This window comes from Heterodontus francisci, chromosome 13 (assembly GCF_036365525.1).
Source record: "Heterodontus francisci isolate sHetFra1 chromosome 13, sHetFra1.hap1, whole genome shotgun sequence".
Taxonomy (NCBI): Eukaryota; Metazoa; Chordata; class Chondrichthyes; order Heterodontiformes; family Heterodontidae; genus Heterodontus; species Heterodontus francisci.
In genome coordinates, this window is record NC_090383.1 from 53,432 (window position 1) to 74,360 (window position 20,929).

At 41.0% G+C, this 20,929-nt stretch overlaps 1 protein-coding gene across 9 annotated transcripts in view; it reads right to left on the minus strand.

The window, feature by feature from the left end:
* Positions 1-14,758: 14,758 nt before the first annotated feature.
* LOC137376165 (utrophin-like) overlaps positions 14,759-20,929 on the minus strand; it is a 904,611-nt gene continuing 898,440 nt past the window's right edge. For all 9 annotated transcript variants that reach the window (XM_068044198.1, XM_068044197.1, XM_068044199.1 and 6 more), the window contains 2 exons: positions 17,020-17,042; positions 14,759-15,789 (listed from right to left, as the gene is read on the minus strand). In XM_068044198.1, the coding sequence (XP_067900299.1) occupies positions 15,778-15,789; positions 17,020-17,042 (35 nt within the window). In that variant the 3' untranslated portion in view covers positions 14,759-15,777. The remainder of the gene's footprint in view (positions 15,790-17,019; positions 17,043-20,929) is intronic.

Consider the following 20,929-nt stretch of genomic DNA (forward strand, 5'->3'; position numbering starts at 1 on the left):
GAAGCGTCCCTGATTTCCCACATAGCGCAGGAGGAGCATATCACGGGGCTGAGCTCTCCTGCCATGACTTACCCTTAGATTAATTAGTTACTCCCGGAATTAAAAAATACTAATTATACTAGGGGCCTTGTTCTACCCACTTCAATCTAAAATTCTTAAAAAAAAACACTTTAGTAGTACTCACCTTATCTCCAGAGGTTTTATTTTCAACAAAAAAACCCTTATTTTTTGAGATATTCTAACAGCTGCTACTCACCAACCAATCACCTTGCAGCTCTCCTGTGATGTCACTGTTGGCTTCCCCTTTCAAAACTCAGGCACGCTGCCGCTGCTCTTTTTAAACACCACTGGTCTCACTCAGTCTCCTTCTTTCTCTCTGCCACTGCACTTTTTAAACACCGCTGGTCTCACTCAGTCTTGTTCTTTCTCGCTGCCACTGCACTTTTTAAACACCGCTGGTCTCACTCAGTCTTGTTCTTTCTCGCTGTTGCTGCTCCTTTAAAAAACTGCTGCTCTCACTCAGTCTCGTTCTTTCTCGCTGTTGCTGCACTTTTTAAACACTGCTGTTCTCACTCAGTCTCCTCTGTCTACACTGTCTTCCTGAATTCTGTTACTCCTCACTGTTTCCTACATTTGAGTCTCACATCATCTGCAGACTTTGAAATTATGCCCTGTAGATCCCAGTCCAGGTCATTAATGTAAATATATCAAAAAGAGCACTGGTCGCAACACCAACCTCTGGGAGACACCACTTGCACATTTTCTTCCAGTCTGAAAAAATAATCATTCACCATTACTCTCTGCTTCTTTTTTTGCATCCACACAAGCACATCTTTAATTGTGTAGGCTTCAATTTTTCTAACACATCTATTATGTGGTACTTTATCAAATGCCTTTTGAAACTCCATATATATATATCAACCACACTATCCTCATACATCCTCTCCATTACTTCATCAAAGAACTCATTAAGTTAGTGAAACATGATTTGCATTATATATAAAACAAATCTTAGCTGGCTTTTATTTAATAATCCATATTTTTCTAAGTGTCAATTAATTTTGTCCTGGGTAATTGTTACGACAAGTTGCCCCACCACCAACGTTAGGTCAACTGGCCTCTAGTTGCCAAGTTTATCCCTCTCCCCATTTTTTTGAACACGTGTGCACCATTTGTAATTCTACAGTCCTCTGGCATCACTCCCATATGCAAGAATTGGAAGATTGTGGCCAGAGCCTCAGCAATTTTCACCCTTACTTCCCTCAGCAAACGAGGATGCATCCCAACCTAACCAGGTGACTTTTCTGCTGTGAGTACTGTCAACCTTTTAAGCATCGTCTCTTTATTTTTACTCCATCCAATTTCTCTACATCTCCTTTAGTATGAACTTGGCAGCATCCTCTAGCTAATGAAGACATGCAAAGTACTCATTTAGAACCTCAGCCATGCCCTCTGCCTCCACAGATCTCCTTTCTGGTCCTTAATCAGCCCCACCCTTCCTTTGACTACTCTTTTACTATTTACGTTTATAAAAGACTTTTGGGCACCCTTTTATGTTACCTATTTATCTATCCGTTTGCCCCTCTTAATTTCCATTTTCAGTTCTCTATACTTTTTGTGTTCAGCTTGGTTTTCCACTGAATTATGAACTCGACATTAATCATAAACCATCTTTTCCTGGTTCATTTTCATTTCTATATCTAATCATCTTTAGTTTTTTAGGGCAAGAGTTATTTTTTACACCGAGTTCATCACGTTTGAATCCAAGTTTTACAATTGTTTCAAAAAAAAGTTCCAACAATATTTTGCTGAGATATCCTCAATGGTACTGTTCAATTTATATATTTGAGCACTTCCAGACACCCTTATACAAAACAACTCACTTCATCTAATTTGGACATGTAAAATCAACAAATTACATACCTACCTCTTCCATAGGTAGTTCTCCACTCTATTAAAATATCCGGCTGTGCAGTGTTCTTCATCTGCCCAAGTGCTAAAATATGATGTCAGGAAATATCAGCCCCCAGTGAATCCATCCCATGATGGAGTCTCTCCCCAGTCAAATTAAACTTTGTTTCAAAGAACAAAGAACAGTACAGCACAGGAACAGGCCATTTGGCCCTCCAAGCCTGCGCCGATCTTGATGCCTGTCTAAACTAAAACATTCTGCACTTCCGGGGACCGTATCCCTCTATTCCCATCCTATTCATGTATTTGTCAAGATGCCTCTTAAATGCCGCTATCGTACCTGCTTCCACCACCTCCCCCGGCAGCACGTTCCAGGCACTCACCACCCTCTGTATAAAGAATTTGCCTCGCACATCCCCTCTAAGCTTTGCCCCTCGCACCTTAAACCTATGTCCCCTAGTAACTGACTCTTCCACCCTGGGAAAAAGCTTCTGACTATCCACTCTGTCCATGCCACTCATAACTTTGTAAACCTCTATCATGTCGCCCCTCCACCTCCATCGTTCCAGTGAAAACAATCCGAGTTTATCCAACCTCTCCTCATAGCTAAGGCCCTCCAGACCAGGCAACATTCTGGTAAACCTCTTCTGTACCCTCCAATGCCTCCACATCCTTCTGGTAGTGTGGCGACCAGAATTGTACGCAATATTCTAAGTGTGGCCTAACTAAAGTTCTGTACAGCTGCAGCATGACATGCCAATTTTTATACTCTATGCCCCGACCGATGAAGGCAAGCATGCTGTATGCCTTCTTGACTACCTTATCCACCTGCGTTGCCACTTTCAGTGACCTGTGGACCTGTACGCCCAGATCTCTCTGCCTGTCAATACTCCTAAGGGTTCTGCCATTTACTCTATACTTCCCACCTGTATTAGATCTTCCAAAATGCATTACCTCATATTTGTCCGGATTAAACTCCATCTGCCATTTCTCCGCCCAAGTCTCCAACTGATCTATATCCTGCTGTATCCTCTGACAATCCTCGTCACTATCCGCAACTCCACCAACCTTTGTGTCGTCCACAAACTTACTAATCAAACCAGCTGCATTTTCCTCCAAATCATTTATATATACTACAAACAGCAAAGGTCCCAGCACTGATCCCTGCAGAAAACCACTAGTCACAGCCCTCCATTCAGAAAAGCACCCTTCCACTGCTACCCTCTGTCTTCTATGACAGAGCCAGTTCTGTATCCATTTTGCCAGCTCACCTCTGATCCCGTGTGACTTCACCTTTTGTACCAGTCTGCCATGAGGGACCTTGTCAAAGGCTTTACTGAAGTCCATATCGACAACATCCACTGCCCTTCCTTCATCAATCATCTTCGTCACTTCCTCAAAAAACTCGATCAAGTTAGTGAGACACAACCTCCCCTTCACAAAACCATGCTGCCTCTTGCTAATAAGTTCATTTGTTTCCAAATGGGAGTAAATCCTGTCCTGAAGAATCCTCTAATAATTTCCCTACCACTGACGTAAGGCTCACCGGCCTATAATTTCCTGGATTATCCTTGCTACCCTTCTTAAACAAAGGAACAACATTGGCTATTCTCCAGTCCTCTGGGACTTCGCCTGTAGCCAATGAGGATACAAAGATTTCTGTCAAGGCCCCAGCAATTTCCTCCCTTGCCTCCCTCCGTATTCTGGGGTAGATCCCATCAGGCCCTGGGGACTTATCTACCTTAATGCTTTGCAAGACGTCCAACACCTCCTCCTTTTTGATAATGACATGACCCAGCCTATTTACACTCCCTTCCCTAGACTCATCATTCAACAAAATAAGGTTTCTGTCAGAAATATCCCAGGCTATTACGAGAAGTAGGGGAGGAAATAACGGAGCCTCTAACCATCATTTTCCACTTCTCTCTGGCTCAGGCAGGGTGCCTGAGGTCTGCAAATGTACCATTGTTTAAAATGGAGAAAGGGACAAACTGAGTAATTACAGGCCAGTCAGCCTAATCTTTGGTGGACGTATTATTGAAAAAAATTCTAAGTAATAGTATTTATCATTAAGAAAGGCATGGATTAATAAATGACAGTCAGCGTGGATTTGTTAAGGGAAAATTGCATCCGACTAACTTGATTGAAAATTTTCAGGAAATAACAAGGAGGGTAGCATGCTTGATGTAGTCTACATTATTAGCAAGGCTTTTGACAAGGTCCCACATGGCATACTGGTTAGAAAAGTAAGTCTTTGGGATCAAGGGAATCCAAAATTGGCTCAGTGCAGAAAGCAAAGGGTAATGGCCAATGGATGTTTGTGTGACTGGAAGGCTATTTCCATTGGGGTTCTGCAGGGCTCAATACTAGGTTCCTTGCTTTTTGTGGTATATATCATTAATTTAGACTCAAGTGTAGGGGGCATGATTAAGAAGTTTGCAGATGATATAAACAGTAGCGCTGAAGTTGATAGTGAGGAAGAGAACTGTAGACTGCAGGAGGATGTCAATGGATTGGTCAGGCAGACAGAAAAGTGGCAAATGAAATTCAGTCTGGAGAGGTGTGAGCTAATGCATTTGGGGAGGGCAAACAAAGCAAGAGCATACACAAGAAATGGTAGGATACTGAGGGATGTAGAGGAACAGGGGGACCTTGGAGTGCATGTCCAGAGAGCCCTGAAGGTAGCAGGACAGGTAGATAAGGTGGTTAAGGAGGCACATGGGGATACTTTTCTTTATTAGCCGAGGAATAGAATATAACAACTGTATAAAACACTAGTTAGGCCACAGCTAGAGTACTGCATATAGTTATGGTCACTGCATTACAGGAAGAATGTGATCACAGTGTTACAACCAAGGCGAGAGTAATGCACTGTTAATTCTGTCCCACTACTCGACAGGTCACAGCATATCAAGAAAGTTTTTCCACCTACCAAAGAATAGCCAAATTAGACACACTATTTGTCCCCCAGAATAAAGCACACCAAACCAGGTTTCTTTAAACAACATGAACTTTTTTTTTTAAGAAAAGAAATAACAGGTCTTAACTACTAATGAGATAAATCTATAGAAATGAAAAACTCCTTATTTCCTTAACTCTCATGCACACACACACACACTTAAACAAAATGGTAATCCGGGGAAAAAAGATTTTTTGGTTTACAGCTGTTTCTTCAGAATCAAAATGAAAAATAAAATTGAGTTTATCACATTCTGGTAGGATATTTTTGCAATGGTGAGGTGTCCCAGAGTCGAATAATCTGCTGCCACTCGAAGTCTCTCCAGGCGAGTTTGTTGGACAGTTTGTGATGGGTAGGTGTTCGAGGTAATTTGTCTGCATCAGGTGTCACAAAGGTCTTTCAGCAAAAGTGTAGCAACAGGTCTGCTTAGGTCAGCAGCAGTCTAGCAGTAGAAGCTTTCTTGAGATTGCAGGATCTCCCAAAACACAGGAGGCAACAGGACCCACTCTGGAAGCAGGGATTCTTCAAAGACTGGAGGCAATAGGAATCTGCTACCTCTGACATATAGGGGTTTCTCTTCTGAAAAGCAGTCTTCCGCTACAGAGTCTTTTTTCTCTCTCCAGGCAGATCACAACCACATTTAAATGCAGGATTTCTTTTCAAGAGATGCAAGTCTTCCTTTACAGGGAGAGGACTTTTTCTCCAGTTTCCAGGCTGATCACAGCCAGATTTCAACTGCCTGCTCCATGTCCAGCTCACTGTTTTTTATTACAATCCAAATATGAAACAAACTTCAACAATAAAGTCACATGACAATCATAAATCTTGACCTGTCATTCCACTGTTGAGTTGCTTGGAAAGAGGTGCCTTGTAGTCTGTGTAATTCACTCAGTTCAAACCCAAGTTTCAGCAATCAATGCCCACAGAGAAAAATCCTTCAATTAAAAAAAAAAACACACAATTCTAAGCTTTCAAAACAAAACTCTTGTAACTACAGTAAAGAGAGGGCAAAGGAGATTTATGAGGATGTTGCCAGCATTGGAAACTTTTAGCTAGGAGGAAACAGTGGATAGGCTCGGGTTGTTTTCTTTCGAACATAGGAATGTAGCAGCAGAAGTAGGCCATTCAGCCCATTGAGCCTGCTCCGCCATTCAACATGATCATGGCTGATCATCCACATCAATGCCTTTTTCCCACACTATCCCCATACCCTTTTTGTCATTGGTCTTTATAAATCTGTCAATCTCTGCTTTAAACATACTCAGTGACTGAGTTTCCACATCCCTCTGGGATAGAGAATTCCAAAAATTCACAACCCTCTGAGTAAAGAAATTTCTCCTCTTGGTCCTAAGTGGCCTCCCCCTTATTTTGAAATTGTGTCCCCTGGTTGTAGACTCCCCAACCAGGGGAAACATCTTAGTTGCATCTACCCTGTTTATCTCTTTAAGTATTTGTAGGTTTCAATGAGATCACCTCTCATTCTTCGAAACTCGAGAGAATAGAGGCCCAGTTTCCCCAATCTCTCTTCATAGGACAGTCCCGCCATCCTGGGAACAAGTCTGGTGAACCTTCGTCACACTCCCTCTATGGCAATAATATCCTTACTCCAGGTGCAGTCTAACCAAGGTTCTATACAATTGAAGCAAGACTATACTCCTGTACTCAAATCCTCTTACGATAAAGGCCAACATACCATTAGCCTTCCTGATTGAAAGCTAACATGCAGGTGCTGCAAGCAGTGACTTTTGATGAGGACACCCAGCTCCCTTTATACATCTACACTTTCTAATCTCTCACTTTTTAATACTATGCACATCTATTCCTCCTACCCAACTGGATAACCTCATATTTTTCCACATTATATTCCATCTGCCGTGTTCTTGCCCACTCGCTAAGTCTGTCCAAATCCCCATTTAAGCCACTTTGCATCTTCCTCACAACACAGATTCCCACCTAGTTTTGTGTCATCCGTGAACTTGTAAATATTACATTTGGTCCCCACATACAAATCATTGATATATATTGTGAACAGCTTGGGCCTAATTACTGATCCTTGTGGTGCCCCACTAGTCACAGTCTGCCAACGTAAGAATGACCCATTTATTCCGACTCTCTGCCTGTTAACCAATCCTTAATCCATGCCAGTATATTACCTCCTATCCCATGTGCTTTAATTTTGCTAACCAACCTCCTGTGGGGAACTTGATCAAAAGCCTTCTGAAAATCCAAGTATACTACGTCCACCAACTCCGCTTTATCAATTCTGTTAGTAACACACTCAAAAAATTCCAACAGGTTCTTCAAACATGATTTCCCATTCATAAATTCATGTTGACTATGCCCAATCAGATCATTATTATCTAAGTGTCCATTTACCACATCCTTTAGAATAGATTCTAGCATTTCCCCTACTAATGATGTAAAGCTAACAGGTCTGTAGTTCCCTGTTTTCTCTCTCCCTCCCTTCTTAAATAGTGGGGTGACATTGGCTACATTCCAATCTGCAGGAACCGATCCAGAATCTATCGAATTTTGGAAGATAATCACCAATGTATCCACTATCTGCATAGCTACCTCTTTCAACACTCTGGGATGTAGTACATCAGGTCCTGCGGACTTATCAACCTTCAGCTCCATTAATTTCTCCAATACAATTGTCATGCTAGGCCCCACCTGCCAAGAATGAGGCACTTGATCTTACACTGTTGCTGGAGTGAGAAAATTACTTGTTTAGCAGATGAGTCAAGATTGGAAACAAACATTTACATGCTAACAGACGGTGAGGAAGTGCGTTCCAGGGCCTGCTAAGGAGGATACAATCAACAAGGGCCAGGACTGGTTAGACCAGCTGGTCACATGACTAACTGCTTGGTCCAGGGTTTTTTTTTTTAACTGGCCACAGGGAGTTTGAACTCAAAAAGACTTTTTGCTCCTAGACTGAGAAGATCTCTCCTGTCTGCTCCAATTTCTTTCTCATAAGCCTCTGAATCCACATGAACACCAAGAGAGAAAAGTCTCCTACAGCGAACAAGGTTTAAGAATAATACTGGGTCCCAACAAAAAGCAAGATCTACCTACTATCAAGGACTCTACAGCGAGCTTGAAAAACCGTAACAAAACCTCTTCAGATATTGCCTCAAACTTTTCCACTTTATTTTTTTCTTCTGCTCTTTTCTGTCTCTATTTGCATGTGTGTATCACATATGCATGCTAGCGTGGGCGGTTTGTGTATCCGTCGGAGTCAACCGAATTAGAGTTCAAGTTTAATAAATTTCAACTTTTCTTCTTTAAATCTAAGAAAACCTGTTTGTGCTGGTTTATTTGCCTTATAATTGGAAGGCGGCGAACAAGGATTCACCAAGGGGGAGCTAAAACACGGTGTTTAAAAAAATTAAACCCTGTTGCCGTAAGACCAGGTGAAAGCTGAGAGGGACCCCTTGACACCTTTCTCACCTGGTCGTAATAACAACCTTCTTAATAATACTAATTTCCTTCAATTCCTCATTCTCCCTAGTCCCTTGGATCTCTAATTCTGGGAGACTTCTTGTATCTTCCATTGTGAAGACAGACGCAAAGAAATAATTTAGCTTCTCTGTCATTTCTCTATTCCCCATTCTAAATTCTCCTGACTGCCTGCAATGGACCCATATTTGTCTTCGCCAAATGTTTCCTTTTTATATACCTATAGAAGCTTTAACAGTCTGGTTTTATGTTTTTTGATAATTTATATTCATATTCTATTCAATCCTCAGATTTACTACTATTTCTGACAACCTTTTAGGGTTTTTCTTTTAATCTTATACAATCCTTAACTTCTTTTGTTAGCCACAGTTGACTGCCTTTTATTTTGGGGTTTTTGTGCCTTGAAGGAGTGTATAGTGCTGTAAACTATATAATATTTCTTAACAGACTATCCATTGCCTATGTATTGACATACCTTTCAATGTATTTTCCCAATCCACCCCATCTAATTTTCCCTCATACTTTCATAATGTCCTTTTGTTCAAATTTAACACCCTGGCTTCAGATTGAACTATCTCACTTTCATTCATAACGTTAATTTCTATCATATTATGGTCACTCATCCCTAAAGGTTCTTTTACAACATGATTATGAATAAGCCCTTTCTCATTACATAATACTAGATCTAAAATAGCCTGTTCTCTAGTCAGTTCCTCAACATACTGCTCTAGAAAACCATCTCCAACACACTCCAGAAACTCGTCCTCCACAGCATTAGTGCTCAGTAGATTTACCCAGGCTATATACAGATTGAAATCACCCATGATTACTGTATTACCCATGCTACATGTTTTTCTAATCTCCTGATTAATACCATGCCCCACACTACCACTACTGTTTGGTGGCCTATAAACTACCTCTACCAATGTTTCCTGCCCCTTGCTGTTTCTTAGCTCCACCCAAACAGATTCCACATTTTGTTCTTCTGATCGGAGATCCTCCCTGACTAATGTCCGGATCCCATCCCTTATTATCAGTGCAACACCACCTCCTTTTCGCCTGTCCTTTCTAAATGTCAAATATCCTTGAATATTCAGTTCCCAGTCTTGGTTACCCTGTAGGCACGTTCCCATAATGGCAATTATATCATGCCCAGTTACCTCTATTTGTCCCTTTAAATCATCTACCTTGTTGCAAATGCTGTGTGCATTCAGGTACAGTGCCCTTGCCTTCTTGACATTATTCTGAATTCTAAGCCTAGTTGATGCTCACCTTTGTTTCACCTGCCTTCTAATGTCACTTGCTACTTTTCTACCTTCTACCCATCCATCTTGTACAGATCCCACCTGCCCCAGAACTGGTCCCAATGCCTCAGAAATCTGATGCCCTCCCTCTTACAACAATTCTCCAGCCACGTGTTCAATCGATCAATCCTCCTATTCCTACGCTCAATAGCATGTGGCATTGGAAGTAAGCGAGATTATTGCTCGAGGGCCTGCATTTTAATTCCCTTCGTAACTTCCTAAAATCTGCTTTTAGGGCCTCATCCCTCTTCCTACCTATGTCATTGGTACCAATGTGGACAACAACCTCTGGCTGTTCACCCTGCCCCACAAGGATGTCCTGCAGCCACTCCATGACATCCTTGACCCTGGCACCAGGGAGGTAACACACCATCCTGGAGTCACGTTTACTGCCGCAGAAACACTTGTCTGATCGCCTGACTATCGAATCCCTTATCACCTTTGCTCTTCCACTCTTCTTCCTTCCCTCCTATGCAGCTGAGTTACCTGTGGTGCCATGGACTTTGCTCTGGCTGCACTCCGAGGAACCATCGCTCTCACCAGTATCCAAAATGGAAAACTGATTAGTAAACAAGACAGACACAGGGGACTCCTGCACTGCCTGCCTGGTTCTCTTCGACTGCCTGTATGCTCCTATCCTGCTGTGTGCCCACCTCCCTAAACATGCTATCCACATCGTTCGTCGCCTCGCAGATGTATGAGTGACTCCAACCGCGACTTGAGTTCCGAAATCTGGAGCTCAAGCTTCTGCAGCTGGTGTCATTTCCTGCAGATGTGTTCATCTAGGACATGTGGTGCATCCATGACTTGCCACATACCGCAGGATGTACATTCCACTTGGCCAGGCTGACCTGCCATATTGTAACTTTAAAAATGGTTTATTACAATTGGAATAAGTAGAATAACTTACCAGTTACTCATCAATCAGCTTCGCCCTCTGTACCAAAGTAAGAGCCAGCTACTGGAAGCTGAAAAAAGGTAGAAGGAAGGAGCCCCTCCCTCACTGAACTCCCACTTTACTCTCTGTGCACTCAAAGCAGCACTCCATACAGACGAAGCAGCACTGAGGAAGTCCTGGTTGTATACTCTCTGAAAAATAACTGATTCAAGTTTCTGAAAACCAGTTTAAGCCAGCTCCTAAGTAACTAGCTGCAGCTGCTCCCAGACAGCTTGTATTCCCCTGTTTTAAAGCTGGAATAAAACTTGTCTTAACTGAAGGGGTAATTTTTAGTTAACTGCTAAATTGAAGAAAAACTAGATTTTAGACAGAAATTAACCCTTAAAACTCCTTCTCACCAGACTTACCAGTCAGCAGCTTTCAGTGCAGACAAAGCAACACTGAGGAAGCCCTAGTTTAATATTCTCTGAAAAACAACTGAGGAACAGAGGATAAATAAAAGCAAAATACTGCAGATGTTGGAAATCTGAAATAAAAACAAGAAATGCTGGAAATACTCAGCAGGTCTGGCAGCATCTGTGGAAAGAGAAGCAGAGTTAACATTTCACATCAGTGACTTTTCATCAGAATAGGCTGAGGAGAGATTTAATTGAGGTGTATGAAATTATGAGGGGCCTAGATAGAGTGGATAGGAAGGACCTATTTTCCTTAGCAGGAAAGTAAATAACCAGGGGGCATAGATTAAAAGTAATTGGGAGAAGGATTAGAGGGATATTGAGGAGAAATCTTTTCACCAAGAGGGTGCTGGGGGTCTGGAACTCATTGCCTGAAAAGGTCCTGGAGGCAGAAATCCTCATTGCATTGAAAAATTACTTGAAGTGTCATAATGTACAAGGCCACGAACCAAGAGCTGGAAAAATGGCATTAAGCTGAATAGCTCTTCTTTTAGTTGGCACAGACACAACCAGCTGAATGGCCTCCTTTTGTTCTGTAGATTTCTATGAAATCAAAGTCATCCTGATCTTAATCTAATCCATACCTCTTATTCTAACCCTAATTCCTAAATTGGGTGTCTACTCTTGTGATTGACAGAATGCCAATACTGAAACTGAAGCAAAATGGCTGTCTCATGAAATCCCTCCAAAATTGTATGCAACTGCATATAAAAGAGGGTTGCATTTATATCGCACCTTTCATGACCTATGAATGTCCCAAAGCAACCAATGAAATACTTCAGAATTGTAGTCACTGTTGTAGTGTAGAAAATGCAGTCACCAATTTGCACTTAGCAAACTCCCACAAACAGCAATATATTGACCAGATAATCTGTTTTTAGTAATGTTGATTGAGGGATAAATATTGGTCAGGACACAATGGATATCCCACTTTGCTTAATTAAAATTAATAAATGAGAACAAATCAAGCTATTATCAATTTTCCCTCCCATTCTCTCTCAAAGGCAGTGACTGCTTGTGAGGACGCAACATTCCAAAGGCATTAGTCACCCTCCAACATCACACCATTGTTCACATGAGCATCCTATGGTAGGTTATTTCACTGCACTACTGTCCAGTCTAATCTGTCCTCTTCCCATGGCCTGCAACAAAAACTTGCAATTATATAGTGCCTTTAAAGTTGTAAAATGTTCCAAGAAGCAAATATCAAACAAAAGTTGACAATGAGCCACATAAGGAGATATTGTGTCAGGTGACCAAAGGCTTGGTTAAGGAGGTAGGTTTTAATGAGCGTCTTAGAGGAGAGAGAGAGAGATGGAGAGATAAACAGGTTTAGGCAGGGGATTCCAGAGTTTAGGATCTAGACTGCTGAAGGCACGACCACAATGGTGAGCGTGATGGAAATCATAGACGTGCAGGAGACCAGAATTGGAGGAGCGCAGAGATCTCAGGAGGGTTGTAGGGCTGGAGAAGATTGCAGAGATAGGGAGCAGCGAGGCCACAGAGGAATTTGAAAACAAGGAAGAGGCATTGCTGGACTGTGAGCAGAGTGATGATTGAATAGGATGTGGTGCAAGTTAAGAAACTGACAGCAGAGTTTTGGTTGAGCTTAAATTGACAAAGGGTGCAAGGTGGGAGGTTGGCCAGGAGAGCTCTGAAATAGATCAGTCTAGAGATAACAAAGGCATGTTGAGGTTTTCAGTAGCAGATGAGCTGAGGCTTGAACAAAGACAGGCAAAATTACAAAGGTGTAAGTAGGCTGTGTTGGTGGTGGAGATGATATGGGAGTGGAAGTTCATCTCAGAGATTTCCAACAGTCTGGTTCTACCCGAGACAGAGGCCAGGGAGGGGGATGGAATATTTTAGTGGCAGTGCAAATTATTTAAATATATTTTAAATGGACTAATCTAAGATAGCATCTATATGCTACTATTCCACAGTCTAACTTTAAGACCTGTTACCTTACAATGCTTTAATACCCCACCTTGCAACTGGTATATGCAAACATTAATTTCTTGTTCCCCAGTTATATATAAATAGAGCAATTTATCAGTCTTCAAAATGCTGTTTGCTTTTGATGTAGGCTTAAATCATTAGAGTACCACATATATTGTGTTTTCAGTTCTGGTGACATTTTCTCTCAGATTTATCCTCACCTCACATGCCATATTAAAGCACAAATTGCTTACCTTCCCAGGACCGTGTCATAACTAGGGTAGAAAGCATATGAGATTTTTTTATTTATTCATTCACGGGGTGTGGATGTCGCTGGCAAGGCCGACATTTATTGCCCATCCCTAACTGTCCTCTAGAAGGTGGTAAGTCGCTTTCTTGCACTGCTGCAGTCTGCGTGGTGAAGATGTTACCACAGTGCTGTTAGGGAGTTCCAGGATTTTGATGACGATGAAGGAACAGTGATATGTTTCCAAATTAGGATGGTGTGTGACTTGGAGGAGAACTTTATGGTGTTCCCATGCACCTGCCACCTTTGTTCTTCTAGGTGGTGGTGGTCATGGGTTTAGGAGGTGTTGTCGAAGAAGCCATAGTGAGATGCAAACTTAGGTCCCACCTTGTACCCTGAAAACAATTTAAATACCTGTCATACATGAGAGCTCAATGGGCTGTTCTACAATTCAACTTAATTTTGTCCAATAAAATTGTTTCCCAGTTCAGTTCAACTAAATGAGTTTTGCACTTAAATCTATTTAGTAAGTACCCATAAGCTACACTGCAGAGTATCACTTTGGCACAGCAGGATGACAGATTATAACTAATACTTCTTTAAATTGCTGTCGTGAATTCTCACTTGCAAACAGCTAACCCTGTTTCACAGAGTAAAGGTGTGGAGGCACTTGCTGCAGTCTCAGTGAGGAGTAGCCTGTCTCCTGCTGCTAAATCAGTTTATATATGAACATACAAATTAGGAGCAGGATTAATCTCATTGTAACCTTGACTCCACATTCCTGCCTACCCCCAATAACATTTCACCTCCTTGCTCATCAAGAATGTATCTATCTCTGCCTTAAAAATATTTCAAGACTCTGCTTCCACTGCCTTTTGAGGAAGAGAATTCCAAAGACTCAACACTCTGAGGGAAAAAAAATTCTCCTCATCTCTGTCTTAAATGGGCGACCCCTTATTTTTAAATAGTGACCCCTAGTTCTAGATTTTCCCACAAAGGGAAACATCCTTTGCACATCCACCCTGTCAAGACCCCTCAGAATCTTATAGATTTCAATCAAGTCACCTTTTACTCTTCTAAACTCCAGCTAATACAAACCTAGCCTGTCCAACCTTTCTTCATAAGACAACCCACCCAGTCCAGGTATTAGTCTAGTAAACCTTCTCTGAACTGCTTTTGACACATTTACATCCAACTGAAGCTACTCTTGTAATGAAGACAGTTTACATTACATTCTGATTTGTGGAAAACTATAAGCTCATGGAGTGAAATAGTAGTTTTGTGCCATTTGATGAAAGAAGTATAAGTGCAAGTAAATGCTGAGAGATTGAGCCAATTGAGGCCCTCCACTGTTACCAGAATCCTTGGTATCCAGTGTGGCTATCAGAAAGTCTGATGGCTTCATCTTGTTCAGGACAATACAATTACATGAATTTTAATATTAACACCAGTGCAGATTTTAGTTTGAAAACAACCATAAGCCTTGCCTTACCAACAAGGGAACATTATTAATGTTACAAAATAACTCTAACAGCTGGAGCCGCACAGAGAAAAATCAAAAGGTATTTTCTGTTTTTGTATTATATAGATTAACTTTATTTTGACTGAAATATATAGAGATGTCAGTTGTGATCAGGATTTAAGATATAGCCTGTATACCTAGAAGACAACACTGTGCCTTTACATGTTAAAGTATAACATTAATTATTGAACTAAGAAGGATGGGAAAGTTTACAGTGTAGTGGTGCAGCCTACCTAATGGCCAGGAATCACATCATTAATGGGGGTGTGTTAACATGTGTATGAAATTGGGTTGATCCTCATTAAATTTTTACAGGATTCACAAAAAAGTGATGCCACCAAGACACTACAGATCAAATACTTGGACCCTTTATGTATTTGTTTTGATAGGAATGAAAAGTTTGTATGCCAGGGAATGCACAGTAGAAGATCCACTATTGAAGGAAGGAGGGTCTGAGGTAGAAAGGTGGTCATGGCTTTACATTGTTACAATACATTAAAATAATTATCCTATTCATAACATTTGTTTGGGCACAGAAATTCACACTGAAGAGAAGCAAACCTCCCTTCCCATATTTGCAAGACTTTGGCAGAACTTCAAAATAAGCTACTTTCTTAGGCACACAGCCAACATTCAGAGACACATATGTAAGGCTCTCTTTTCCAAGAGGGTGGCATTTAGAGAGAGTGGCATTTTCTTTAAAACATTGTAAAATGCACATTCAATTTGAGAACTTCCCAACAGTATTCTCTCACACAAGTAGTAAAAAGTGATAAAAAGTCCCTCCCCCCCCCCCACTGCAAATGCTGCATGTTTAAACAAATAATGGCACGTTTTTTCCAGAGTCCAATATTTTATACTTCATTACTTTACTATTGCATAGTAAAAGAAGCAAAGAGGAACAGACAATAGTTAAAACTACTAGTCTTTGCGTCTTCAGAGGTGAGCTCCTTCGGTGAGACAAATTGGTGGAGCTGATAATTCTTTGAAGGTCCCATTCAGTTTCCTTATTATTCACAACTGCTGTTGGTCATTACAGGAAGTGGTTGTCTCAATGCAGGTGTCTGCTGTGTGGAACATATTATTACATCATTACCTGTGAGATGTAAAATAACGCACTATTATTTCAGCTCCTGACTTCAGACACTACAACCAAACATAAATAGACATTCAGCACTAAACATACCTTTAGTAAGTGTATCCTGAAGTATGTGACAGTATTTGCTCAAATAGAAGGGATTGTACATGCATAATAGTTAAGAATCCATGCATTTTTCTGAACAAAGCTGATTGTTGGATGAGGTGTTAGAAATTATTTGAGAGTTATGCAGTGTAGTGGTTGTAGTGTTGGAGTAGCAAGCCAGAGATCATGAATTCAAAATCCACCAGGACAAGTTGAGAAAATTTGGCAATTTATAAAAGCTATGTAGTTTACCAAGATCACTGCAGGTAAGGGAATGTGCCATCTGTCTGGTCTACACGTGATTGAAGTGTACAAGATTATGAGGGGCATTGATAGCTTAGATAGGAAGAAACTTTTTCCCTTAGTGGAGGGGTCAAGAACCAGGGGGCATAGATTTAGGGTAAGGGGCAGGAGGTTTGGGAGGGGATTTGAGGAAGCATTTTATCACCCAGAGGGTGGTTGGAATCTGGAACGCACTGCCTGAAGAGGTGGTGGAGGCAGGAACCTTCACAACATTTAAGTAGTAGTTAGATGAGCAATTGAAACACCATAGTATACAAGGCTACGGGCCAAGTGCAGGAATATGGGATTAGAAAAGTTGGGTGCTATATGGCCGGCACAGACACTATGGGCCGAAGGGCCTGTTTCTGTGCTGTATAACTCTATGACTCCAATCTCACATAATGTGACTGACGCTTAATGGCATTGGGGCAAGTGAGGAATGCCAATAAACAATGCCTTGCAGCATCACCCACATCCCAAGAATAAATTAAGAAATGTAACACAACCAAATGTCAGCACATGGGTTACCATATTTCCTAATGAATTTTTTGTTTCAGTAATCAGTAGCTGCAAAACTCCCCCTCTGCCCCCAAATAATTTCGCCAATACTATAGCTTACAGGTCGAAGTGAAGAGAAATTGAACTCTCTTCCCGGCCTCTGATAATGCCACGCAGCAACCAGGTGTGTTTCCGAATGACTTACACTGATTTGCTCAGCAATTGCTCCTTCCTACCGTGAGGGAACCTCACCTCAGTGGGCTGAATGAGATTGGGTAAACGGGAGCATCTTACCAATCTCCCCCTTTCTTTCAGCCCACACTTGAAATCTAACTTCTTATATGAGCATGCAAAAATTCTTACCTGTTGACTTGTAGCAAAACTTGCTGTGATTGTGTAGGAGGAAGCAAAAACACATATATTAGTTAAAGTTGTTTAAATAATAAAGTGAAAGAGATGGTATATCACCATCAGGATCCCTTTTAAAAACACAATCACAAAGAGCTGTAATGCATATTGATATCCTTTTTCTGATTCTGAATGAATGGGGAGCATTGATAGCATCCTAACGGAACAGATATGTTCTAAACTTCACCGCTGATTTCAAGCTTATATAGTTCACTACACTCTACAGGAAGTGGGTTCAGGAGTAATCCCTTTTAGAGTCATAATGGCACAGGAGGCCATACGGCTCATTGAGTCCATGCCAGCTCTATGTAGAGAAAACCAGTCAGTCCCATTCCCCTGCTCTATCCCTGTAGCCCTGCAAGTTTATTTCCCTCAAGTGCCCATCCAATTTCATTTTGAAATCATTAATCATCTCCACTTCCACCATCCTTGCAGGCAGCAAATTCCAAGTCATTACCACTCACTGTGTAAAAGAGTTCTTCCTCACATAGCCCCTACATCTCTTCTCCAAAACCTTAAATCTGTGTTTCCTAGCTCTTGTACGATCAGCTAATGGGAACAGCTTTTTTTCTGTCTACCTTATCTAAATTTGTCATAATCTTGTACACTTCTATCAAATCTCCCCTCAATCTCCTTTGCTCCAAGGAGAACAACACCAGCTTCTCCAACCTAACCTTGCAGCTAAAATTTCTCATCCTGGAACGATTCTGGTAAATCTCCTCTGCACCCGCTCAAGGACCCTCACATCCTTCCTAAAGTATGGTGACCAGAATTTGATGCAATACCCCAGTTGTGGCCTAACCAGAGCTTTATAAAAGTTCAGTATTATTTCCCAGCTTTTATACTCAATATCTCTATATTGAAGCCCAAGATCCCATATGCGTTGCTAATTACTCTCTCAATTTGTCCTGCCATCTTCAAAGATCTATGCACATGAACCCCCAGGTCCCTCTGTCCCTGCACACTCTTTAGAACTGTGCCTTTAAGTTTATATTGTCTCTCCCTATCCTTTCTGCTAAAATGCATCACCTCATACTCCTCTGTATTAAATTCCATCTGCCACTTATCTGCCCATTCTGTGAGCCTATTTATGCCCTATTGCAGTTGATTGGTATCATCCTCACTGTTTGCCACACCTCCAAGTTTGGTATCATTGGCAAATTTTGAAATTTTACTCTGTATTCCAATATCCAAGTCATTTATATATATATATATATATATATTATAGCAGTGGTCCTAGCAGTGAACCTTGGGGAACACCATTGTCAACTATTAACCATGACTCGCTGTTTTCTGTCCTTATGACAAATTGTTATCCAAGTTGACACTGATCCTCATATTTCATAAGTCTTAGTTTTGTTAGCCAACCCTTTATGCGGTACTTTGTCAAATGCTTTCTTAAAATCCTGTTACAAAGGTTTTTTTTTGTATTCAGAACTTCGAATTCTTGTGTGTTTTTAAAAAACTAAGAAAAGGATTTTTGCTCAGTGGAAGACACCTGCAAATAGTTGGAATTATTGCAATGCTTTGAAAGGAAGTTCATTAAAAAAACTTAACTTTATGGGTGCTTTGAAAGGAAGTTGAACTTGTACAAGGGTGGGAAAGCCAGCAATTTCAAGGAAACTACAGGGGTTTGACCTTTCTTAAGAACAGCATTTGAATGACAGGGGAAGACACTGTGCCTGGACATATGACCATGTTCAGGAAGGTTCTTTTTTCACCTTGGACCCTTTAAAAAGCCAGTGAATTGGACAAAAGGGAGACATTTGAAATGTTTGCTTTGACTTGCCTGGAGCAAGAGAGAAAGACCCAGAAAAGTGTTACGTCTCTCTGTAAAGGAGACTTGCATCTCTTGAAAAGGAATCCTGCATTTGAAAGGTGGCAGACTCCTATCGCCTCCAGTCTATGAAGAATCCCTGCATCCAGAGCAGCTTCTGTTGCCTCCTGTGTTTTGGGAGATCCTGAAATCTCAAGAAAGCTTCTATTGCTAAAATGATATTTTTGAAAACCCAAGCAGACCAGTTGCTGCACCCCAGCTGAAAGACCTGCGTGATGCCTGATGCAGACAAATTGCCTTGAAAGCCTACCCATCACAGACTGTTCATTAACCTTGCCTGGAGAGACTTGGAGTGGCATCTGACGATTCGACTCTGGGACACTTCACCATACCAAGAACATCCTACCAGAATGTGATAAACTCAATTATTTTTATTATACCTTCTATTCCTAAGGAACAGCTGCAAACCAAAAATCATTTTTCCCTGGTTAACTGTTTTTTAATGTATGTGTGTGTACATGAGGGTTAAGGAATAATGGAGATTTTCATATAGATTTATCTCATTAGTAGTTGAGACCAATTATTTCTTTTCTAATAAATAGTTAATGCTGTTGTTGCTTGAAGAAACCTGGTTTGGTGTGCTTTATTCTCGGGGGGAAATAAAGTGTTTAATTTAGCTAATCTTCAGTAGGTGGAAAACTTTATTTGATATGCTATGACCTGTGGAGTAGTGGGACTGAATTAGCAGTACATTACTCCTGCCTTGGTCGTAAAAATCCATATAGACAACATCCATTGCATTCCCTTCATCAGCCTTTTCTGTTACTTCATCAAAAAATTCTATTAGATTAGTCAAGCATGATCTGCCTTTTAAAAATCCATAAAAGCAAAATACTGCAGATGCTGGAAATCTGAAATAAAAACAAGAAATGCTGGAAATACTCAGCAGTTCTGGCAGCATCTGTGGAGAGAGAAGCAGAGTTAACGTTTCTGGTCAGTGACCCTTCTTCAGAACTGACAAATATTAGAAATATAAAAGATTTTAAGCAAGTAAAGTGGGGGGTGGGGCAAGAGATAATATTCTAATATTTGTCAGTTCTGAAGAAGGGTCACTGACCTGAAGTGTTAACTCTGCTTCTCTCTCCACAGATGCTGCCAGACCAGCTGAGTATTTCCAGCATTTCTTGTTTTTATTTTAAAAATCCATGCTGGCTCTCCTGAATTTACTCAAAACTCTCCAAGTGCTGTTGATTTTTTCTCTGATTATTATTTCTCAAACCTTATCCATCACTGATGTTAAACTGACTGGCCTCTTGTTACTAAGAACATCCTTACAGCTTTTCTTGAATAAGGGTGTCACATTTGCCACTCTCCAATCCTCTGGCACCTCTCCTGCATCTAGGGAAGATTGGAAGATTATGGCAAGCCCTTCTGCTTTCTCCACTTCCACTTCCTTTAGCAACCTGGGATGCAAGTCATCTGGACCAGGCAACTTATCCATTCTAAGCATAACCAGCCTTTCCAATACATCCTGCCTATCAATTTTCACCCTATCCATTGTCTCTACCATCTCTGTTTCTACCGATGTTTCATTAGCATCTTCTTCCTCAATAAACACCGATACAAAGTACTCATTAAGTATTCTAGCCTTGCCCTGCACCTCTAAGCATATATTACACTCTTTGTCCCAATAGGCACCCCCCACCTCTTACGACCCACTTACTATTTACATGCCAGTAGAAGCTTTTTGCGTTCCTTTTTATGTATACTGCCATTTTATTCTCATGCTCTCTCTTTGCCTGTTTTATTTTCCTCTTCACTTCCCCTCTCAACTTATTGTATTTGGCCAGGTTCTCACTTGAATTCACCTGACATGCATCATACACCCTTCATTTTTAATTTCATCATATTCTCTATCTTCCTTGTCATCCAAGGAGCCCTGACTTTGGTTCCCCTACCTTTCTGCAGTCCAATCTACTTAATCTGTAAAACCTTGCTTAACTGTGATACTTTGGTTTGTGATATGATGTCAACTAATGAGCAATAGATGTACAAATTCGGGCATGATGTTCCTTGAGTAACATAGAA